General features: G+C 31.5%; 1 protein-coding gene across 1 annotated transcript; it reads left to right on the top strand.

The window, feature by feature from the left end:
* The first annotated feature begins 1,273 nt into the window (after positions 1-1,273).
* Positions 1,274-8,783, top strand: LOC115959466 (putative wall-associated receptor kinase-like 16). The gene is made up of 3 exons (XM_031077883.1): positions 1,274-2,462; positions 2,555-2,719; positions 7,418-8,783. Exons 1-3 carry the CDS (start codon positions 1,604-1,606, stop codon positions 8,620-8,622), a joined length of 2,229 nt encoding a protein of 742 aa, XP_030933743.1. The 5' UTR covers positions 1,274-1,603; the 3' UTR covers positions 8,623-8,783.
* Positions 8,784-9,331: the final 548 nt, after the last annotated feature.

The raw sequence follows: 9,331 nt of genomic DNA, 5'->3' as shown, positions 1-9,331 counted from the left end.
GGAAATTCTACTAAGTCTTTATTATTTAATCAAGATATATTTTTAAATCTCTTAAAAGATTATATTATTTTAATCAATATTATTAAGTTTTGTACATTTAATTTATTTATCTTTATGAATCTCAAAAAAAAATTATTTATCTTTATATTATTAATTATTAAAATAATTATTACATCTTTGATCTTGTTTAAATTTCGATTTGATTTTGAAAATTTCAAACCTCTTTACTATTTTAGATGGTTGGAATTTTTTTTTTGGTCAAATGGATACAGAAAGAAAAGAAAAACTAAGGACTAACAAAGCTTCCAGGGCACTGCCTGGCAAAACTAACTCCAGTGCAGTCCATCTCAACAACCTCGCATAAATCCACAGGCGGATTTTCATACAAAATAAGATTCAAAGTCTGATTGCTGCCCTTCCTCGCAAGTTTGTCCGCACATCTTTTGACCTCCCGATAGCAGTGATGGTTGGAATTTCAAAATCATTAAATAGAGACAACCTCAAGAAAAAGACGTGCACCAAAAAATAATAATACAATTTTTTTTTTTCCACCTTCAGTAAGTCAGTCTTCGTTTTTTGTACACTAGCTTACTAAGATAAATAGAGACAACCTCAAGAAAAAGACATGCACAAAAAGACAATAATACATTTTTTTTTTTTTCCACCTTCAGTAAGTCAGTCTTCGTTTTTTGTACACTAGCTTACTAATAATACATTTTTTTTTCTCAAAAAAAAAAAAAAATTTGGGGCGTTGAAGGGTCTGTTTGGATAGAACTTATTTTGCTGAAACTGAAAACTGAAAACTAAAAACACTATAGTAAAATAATTTTTAAATGTATAAATAGTGTTTTGAGACCTATTTTTAATGAAAAAGTAACTAAAACATGGAATTTGTGGGTCTGTAAACAGTGCATCCATGCACTGTTCACAGTTGACTTGGTCAAATAATGCGACTGGAACAAAAAAAGTCAGAAAATGCAAATGCAGCCACTATAATTTGAATCCAAACTCCCTCTTGGTATTCATTTCCTTCCCTGTGCCTTCAAAATCAGCAGAATCTCTAAAGTTTTAGCACATTCATGCACTGTTCACAGTTGGCTTGGTCAAATAGTGCGGCTGGAACAAAAAAAAAGTCAAAAAACGCAAACACAGCCACTTTTATAATTCGAATCCAAACTCCCTCTTGGTATTCATTTCCTTCCCTATGCCTTCAAAATGAGCAGAATCTCTAAAGTTTTAGCACATTCATGCATTGTTCACTTGGTCAAATAGTGTGGTTGGAATAAAAAAAAAATAAAAAAAAATAAAAAGTCAGAAAACACAGACGCAGCCACTTTTATAATTCGAATCCAACCTCCCTCTTGGTATTCATTTCCTTCCCTTTGCCTTCAAAATCAGCAGAATCTCTAAAGTTTTAGCACATCCAAACACAATAAAATCGATCGCTCTGCTGAGAAACAAAGTCACCAAGTAACCCGATATACACCTCCATCAGGGACTGAGTCTAGCGAAAGGTCCTTCTATTAAGGGGCCATTCAAGGGTATTGGTACAAAAGAAAGTACCAATTTTTACAAAAGCGCATAGACAAAGAAAAATAGAATCATGGCTTTTAGTGGAATGCTTTTTCCACAACTGCAGTTACTTGGGTTGATAATTTTAGCAGCAACAGCAGCATCTCAACCAAATTCGAACTGCATACAGAATTGTGGATCACTTAACATCCCCTACCCATTTGGAACACAGGAGGGCTGTTACCTTGAAGAGTCTTTTCTCATCATTTGTAACGACACTTTCAACCCTCCAATGCCTTTTCTGGGCAATGGTAATCTACAAGTTCTCAACATCTCGCTGGACGGTGAACTGCAAGTCTCAACATTCGTAGCACGTGATTGCTACAACAAGTCAGGGCTTGATTACAGCAACAGTTATTCCCAGCTTACGTCTCCAAATTTTCCTATCTCACACGAGAGGAACATGTTCACAGCCATTGGTTGTGACACTCTGGCGCTTATTGGAAATATAGATGGAAAGAACTATACGACTGGATGCCTATCACTCTGTGACAACATTGAAAGTGTAGATAGCGGGTCTTGCTCTGGCATTGGCTGCTGCCAGACTTCTATCCCTAAAGGTGTAACAGATTTTATTGTGGTTTTGTCGAGCATTGACAACCACTCCAATGTACTCGAATTCAATCCTTGTGATATCGGTTTTGTAGTGGAAGAAAATGCATACAACTTTTCCTCTTTAGATCTTACAAATTTTAAGAATGATACCGTTCCAGTGGTGCTTGATTGGGCAGTTGGGAATGAGACATGCCTAGATGCTCGAAGAAATTCAACAAGCTATGCATGTAAAGCAGAAAATAGTACATGTTATGAATCCAACAACAGGCCTGGATATCGTTGCAATTGCTCCTCTGGCTTTCAAGGAAACCCATACCTCCTCGATGGTTGCTATGGTACTAATATACATTTAATTTACTAGATGGTTTTTTTTTTTTTTTTTTTCTCCTTCAATTGGCTGAATTTATTATGTTGCATTGTCTTCCAGATATTAATGAGTGCGAAAATTCAAACCCCTGTGATAAAGAATGCCATAACATTCCTGGGAGTTTCTATTGCAATTGTCCGAAGGGCTATGAAGGCGATGGGTTCAAAAACGGAACTGGTTGCGGTGCTAAAGTGAGCCAATCCAACCTAATCATTATTGCACTAGGTAAGTATATAAAAATTAATTCTATTATTATTATTATTATTACCATTAATAGAATACTCGCATGGATTAGAAAATTAAATGATATTTGATTTAATATTTTATAGAAGGACATTCATTAGGATAGTAGCCTGTGCGATTGCTTGCGTTGTTTCCTGCCTAGAGGTTTCTTCCTGTTTGAATAAAAAATTCTTATTCATCCAAAAAAGAATCACTAGAATTGACTAAAATACTAATTAATAATTTGGTTTTTGCTCTGTTTAAGACTTAAGAGTGTATTTGGATGGACCTTACTTTTTAATAGTTTATTATTCAACAATAAAACAAAACTGCAAAATAATTGTTCTATTTTGTTTTTAAAAAACAATAAAATAATTCTAAAAATTATAGTAATTCATTAAAAAAAAGCTAATGCTTTGAAACTTATAAATAAGCTCACCATAGAAAAAAGATTTATTAATGAATATTGATAGATTAATTATTGAAGTCTCATTCAAAGATGTGAAATCAAAATCACTGGTGGCTCCACATGCAAGCGAGGGTGGTCAAAGGACCACCCTGACTTGCACCTAACTTGCAAAACAATGTATATATATACTTGCTAAAAAAATATTATATTCTAAACTAACCTATTGTGACAACTTTAATAAAAATATTGAATACCCTAACTTGAGAATTAAAAAAATTTTGAGTTCAACAAAAATAAGAGTAATGTTATATTCATAACATTTTTACAATAATTTTACAACAAAGTCAATGTAGTAAACTGTTACTAATTATAATTTGATCCAAATACTGATATTATATTTTTACCCACCAATAATAGTTTTTTGCATAAGATTTATTGTAAAAATGTTATGGACGTAACATTACTCCAAAATTAATTCTGCCCCCAAACATAATCCTTAATCCCTTTTATAAATTTTTTTTTATAAAAATTTTTTAAATAATAACAATAAATATTAGCCCAAATAACAACAAACAAAAGTAAGACAAGACCAACCAATAACAAGTGAACAAATTGTTCAACAAAAAGTCTATTGTAAAATAAAAAGATAAAAATCGCTAATCATTTAAATTTGTAAATTGTTCAACCTATTCAATAAAATAATCGCTAATTTCATTTTTCCTTAAAAAAATAATATTAATAAAAATATTGTGATTGTGAGTTCCTTTTTATGGTGACGACAGTTACACTCCTTTTAGTTTTGCAATTGCAACAATTTTTCCCTATATAATAACTTGACTCACAATTATAACAAATATTTAAGTTATTGCTTTATTAAATTTTGTATAATTTAAATTTTTTAATGACAACCCTAAAAAAAGCCTAGAGCCGCCACTCATCAAAATAGGCTTAAGTAGAATTTACCATCACTCATTTCAACCAAACGACAAACACAAAACTCGGAGAGTCAATAGGCTTATGTAACTGTGGAATCAATCAAAGCGGAGAAATTTCAAACCTTTTGCAATGATAGTGGCTTGTGCAGTGATAGCGGAGAAATTAAAGTGATTATGACCCCATCATTGCAAAAACCGGATCGGTGACCATTTAACAATCTTGGGCCCATATTTTAAAGAAGCCGAAACTGTCAAATATAGCGAAATCCCAAATTTGTAAACAAAGGTCACAAACTCAACCTGCTATAAAGTCCAATATAAATAGAGATGCACCATAGGAAACTCCCCTGTTGTGTTAGGACTTAAACACAAACCAAAGCCCAACCATAACATGATTCCATTCCTTCTTGAACAATCCATCACTCACATCACGCCCGGGCCATATATCTTGAAAATATTGGTAGTTTATGCCTGAATGAACTTATTTTCATTAATTTATTTTTTAATAATTTATCTAAAATAAAATTGTATCTAATTAAATAAGTAAAATAAACAAACCCTAAAGCCCCAAAATAAACTTGGAAGTCTCAATAGCATATCAACTCATATGTTATAATGTGGTCACCTAAATTATACTTTCAAATCTATTTGAACTTCCAAATTTATTTAGGAAATTTGATAAAACAGATTATTTATGCAAAAATAACATTTATTAGATAGATTCAACTTAACAAAAATCTCTATTATTTTTCTAGAGTTTTTTTTTTTTTTTTTGGTACTAAACTCTCTTTTCCTTCTTTTCTATTTATAGAAAATGTACGAAACTGTCTTTTGGTTCATATAAAAAGTATTTTAGCACTTCAGATAGTAATTTTGACAAGATAGTAATTTTACTTTAACCTAATTTAAATGTATATGTGTGTGAAGCTTTCTCCTAGAGACTTAAATCTTGGTTCTTATCCCCTGTACCCCACAAATACTTATACTTATGGAGTGACTATCACATTTATTCTTGTAGAACCTGACAAAGTAAGGAAAAAAAAAATGTAATTGATTTTTAATTATTTTCAATTTAGGAAAACTTTTAGTGCAAAAAAGTGAAAAACTAGTTCAATTTTTTTGGGAGCAAAACTAGTTCTAAGTTGAATAAGATATATTCCCCGTATTACATTTTTTTCTTTTAATAATTTTCCGTAAAAGACTTTTGGAGTTAAGTTGTAATTCACACTGTCTTTGAAAAGGGTTTTTAATAAATTACAGAATTGCTTTGATTATAACACAAGTTTTAAAAAGAAAAAAATCAATTAAAATTAACATCGATTCTTTTTTTCTTTCTTTTTTTAAATGTTACAGTTAAAGTGATTATGAAAAGTGGTCCTTTCAGTAAGTAATGTACATATATTGCATATGACAAAAACATATGTCATCTTCATATTGTTGGTTGTGATTTAATTTATAGCCAAAACTTTTTTTTTTTTTTAAGAAATTAAAAAAACAAACAGAACTTCTGTTGACTATTCTTTCATAAACAAATATTAACAATTCCAATTGGCTAATATTTCAATAGTTAAATGAAATTTCCTAGACTATTACAACCGGCAGAAAAGTGAAAATTTCAAATCTTCCAATAGTCACAAACATTAGTATCAAATCCTACTACTCTTCTTATGGGCACCACCTCTCCGATAACGCAAACCTATTACTACTTAAAATTTGAAAATAGAGAAAGAAAGTGGTGAGTTTCACAGCTCAACAAGTAGCCACAATCCCATCTAGTTACATTAAGCATATATACAAGTAAATAAATAAAAAAATTTTAGGATAAACTCATAGGCTTAGAAATTGTATCTCATTAGTTTGAAAATTAACATATAATTTGCAATGAATTCCAAAAACATAAAAAATTTAATTGGACTTGAAATGATGTGAAATCTAATAAGATTCTATGTACTTAATAATCTTTATAACTATGGTTACACTATATCTCCATGACAAGACGCATGCATAACCACACGTAAGTCGGTGGTAAGCCCTTGAAAAAATTTACCAATGTATACCTCTTGGATGGGATCCAAAGTATGGTCAAATTGTATTATTAACTTCCAAAATATATCCAATATCCAAAAATCATATATCAACATATCATAAAATTACAATTCAAATAAACATTTCGCTCATTTAAATCTTTGGTTCATTTCACAAAATTTATGCAATACTTGAGCCATGTTTGAAGTAAACAGAAACTTTTTAAATAAACAACTAACTAGCTAACTATATATACACAATAAGGAAGAAATTGTGGTTCTTTTCTTTAAATCAACAATGCTAAAATAATTAAATATAAATTGATAATGAAATACAAATGAATGTTTAATAAATAAATTATTGTATTTTAAGAAAAATATAACCGGCCAAGAATTGTTACATATCAATCATTGTCTACTCAAAAACCCTTCCCACATCTCAAGAACCCTCCAACATAACCAAAAATCCATTATAATCAATATAGCTACTAAACAGACACTGGTGTAACCATCATCATTTAAACCATAGCAGCCATTTCTTGATATCTATCCGCTGTTGATCATGTTGTCTAATGCTGTTGACATTTGTTCCGTGTATTCCATTCCACATTGATATTGGTCATCTACACATCTTACTTGGTCCAATCTAGTCAGATATTCTTTACAAGTCTAAATTCTAAACTTAAGTTATCTTTAAGATATCATCTGGAGTTTGAGGGGAAAATACTAAAATACAATAAGATATACTGTAAATATATTAAATTGTGGTTTCGTAGAATTTCACGGACTACTATGGTGATTTTAGGATAAGGTACCAACTTTAGGCCTAACGTTTTCATATATATACACTTTATTAGGTTTTTTGTATAAATAATTCAATATAGTAAAGATAGTTAATCCGTTGTAGAGGAATGTTGTTTAATAGGCCGAACCAACTTAAACATTGCTTCCATTCTCTATTTCTCTGTTTTCTCCCTACCAGTCACAATAAGGATAACATCAAAATTCCAGGTTAATTTGGCTGCTTCTCAAATAAGAAAGAATATTAAGATTTTAAAAAATGACTCCGATTCAAAATTTTGGTTCACCAATTCTATTTTAGTTGTTATAATTTTAAGATTCATGTAAGTTGGCATGAACTGGTGAACCACAATCGAGAGTCAATGGAAAATATATTCTGATGTGGTAGTCATTAACTACATTGTAATTCAAATATTAACTGAGTCATTTTCATATGATACATATGTTAAATATTTAGTTCTTAAAGGTATCGAGATATATAAAAATGTTAAAAACTTCTACAACGTTAAAATGCACGACTGAATGTGTGCAGGTATCAGTGTTGGCCTTTTAGTATTACTTGTGGGAGGTTCATTGATATATTGGGGACTGAAAAAAAGAAAGCTCATCAAGCTCAAAGAAAAATTCTTCCAACAAAATGGGGGCTTACTACTCCAACAGAAACTATCTAGTCACAGCGGCTCTATGGAGACAGCCAGAATTTATAGTGCAGAAGAGCTTGAAATAGCCACCAACAACTATGATGAGAAGAGAGTCCTTGGCCATGGAGGCTATGGAACAGTTTACAGAGGAATATTACCAGATGACAAAGTGATTGCTATTAAGAAGTCTAAAATTGGTAGTCAGAGCCAGGTTGAACAATTCGTAAATGAGATAACTGTGCTTACTCAAATTATCCATCGGAATGTGGTTAAGCTATTAGGTTGTTGTCTGGAAACAGAAGTACCCTTACTAGTTTATGAATTCATCACAAACGGGACTCTTTCTGAGCACATTCATGATAATGGTCGGTCATTATTACTTTCATGGGAAAAGCGTTTGAAGATTGCAACAGAAACTGCAGGAGCACTTGCATACTTGCATTCTGCAACTTCTGTGCCAATCATACACAGAGATGTTAAAACTGCAAATATATTATTAGATGATAACTTCACAGCAAAAGTGTCTGACTTTGGAGCCTCTAGGTTGATTCCTCTTGATAAAACAGAATTAAACACACTGGTGCAAGGAACTTTCGGATACATGGACCCAGAATACTTCCATACTAGTCAGCTAACAGAAAAAAGTGATGTCTACAGTTTTGGTGTTGTTTTGGCAGAGCTTCTGACTGGTAGGATGGCACTTTCTTTCGATATGCCAGAAAGTGACAGAAATCTAGCAAAGTACTTTGTTTCTGCAATAAAAGATGACCGCCTACTTCAAATTCTTGAGGATAACATTGTCAATGAGGGTAATATTAAGCTACTAAAGGAAGTTGCTAATATTGCAAAAAGGTGCTTAAATGTGAGAGGCGAGGATAGGCCTCCTATGAAGGAAGTGGCAATGGAACTAGAGGGCTTGGTTATCATGGAAAAACATCCTTGGGGAAATGCTAATGTCTATACAGAAGAGACTGAGTACTTGCTCAGTGCACCTACTCAATCATTCAACATTGATGTTGACACAAATTGTTCCACCAGTATAGGGTACGATAGCATGATAAACCAAGTATTGAAACCTTTAGATGGCGGGAGATAATTAGTTAGTCCGCCATAGTATTCTTGCATCAATTAAGACTAAATTATTGATATATCTATTATGTGTCTGTAATCATTTTACATTAAATGATAGAATTGGGGGTGTGATTGAACTTATCTATGACATTATATTTGAATATGTAGATTGGTTTGTTTTGTGTATGACATTATACACATGGTGTAGACCAGATAAAATTTGGCACATGGATGAAGGAACATGCACTACCACTAAAAATGTCTTGGTGGTATTCTTTTTTTTTTTTTTTTTTCAACTTTTTTTTAGTGGCTTTTTTTTATTATAATTTGATCACTGGGAAGGAAAAATGTGAATCTTTGATATTTTTGTTAGAAATATAAAAAAATAACAGTTGAACTATAAAATTCTTGACGCCTAAGTGATTTTCAATATCAACTAATTCATTGTGCTTAATACTATACTTTCAGAGGTTTAGATCATCTATTGAAGGCCTTATTTGGATCTAAATTTTTGTGGGAGCTATGCAACAACAAATTTAACAAAGAAAATAATAAATGTGTATGTTTTTAGACCCCTTAAAACACAACCAGATTAACCTAGTTAATTAGCCAAGTGATTACTTAGTCAAATTAATCAGATCTAGGTTAACAACATATATCATATCATTGTAAAGTGCGGAAAATAAAAAACACAACAATATAATAACCCAGGAAAGCAGACCGCTAAAAACCTG

Source organism: Quercus lobata, chromosome 9, assembly GCF_001633185.2.
Source record: "Quercus lobata isolate SW786 chromosome 9, ValleyOak3.0 Primary Assembly, whole genome shotgun sequence".
Classification (NCBI taxonomy): domain Eukaryota; kingdom Viridiplantae; phylum Streptophyta; class Magnoliopsida; order Fagales; family Fagaceae; genus Quercus; species Quercus lobata.
Note: the sequence above shows the minus strand (reverse complement) of the source record. Positions and strands in the feature narration are given on the sequence as shown.

Bases quoted from the DNA above. Each gene is read 5' to 3' on its own strand.
- LOC115959466 (XM_031077883.1), top strand. From the start codon at position 1,604: ATGGCTTTTAGTGGAATGCTTTTTCCACAACTGCAGTTACTTGGGTTG. The intron at 2,463-2,554 runs GTACTAATATAC...ATTGTCTTCCAG, and splicing joins CCTCCTCGATGGTTGCTATG to ATATTAATGAGTGCGAAAAT. The intron at 2,720-7,417 runs GTAAGTATATAA...GAATGTGTGCAG, and splicing joins CCTAATCATTATTGCACTAG to GTATCAGTGTTGGCCTTTTA.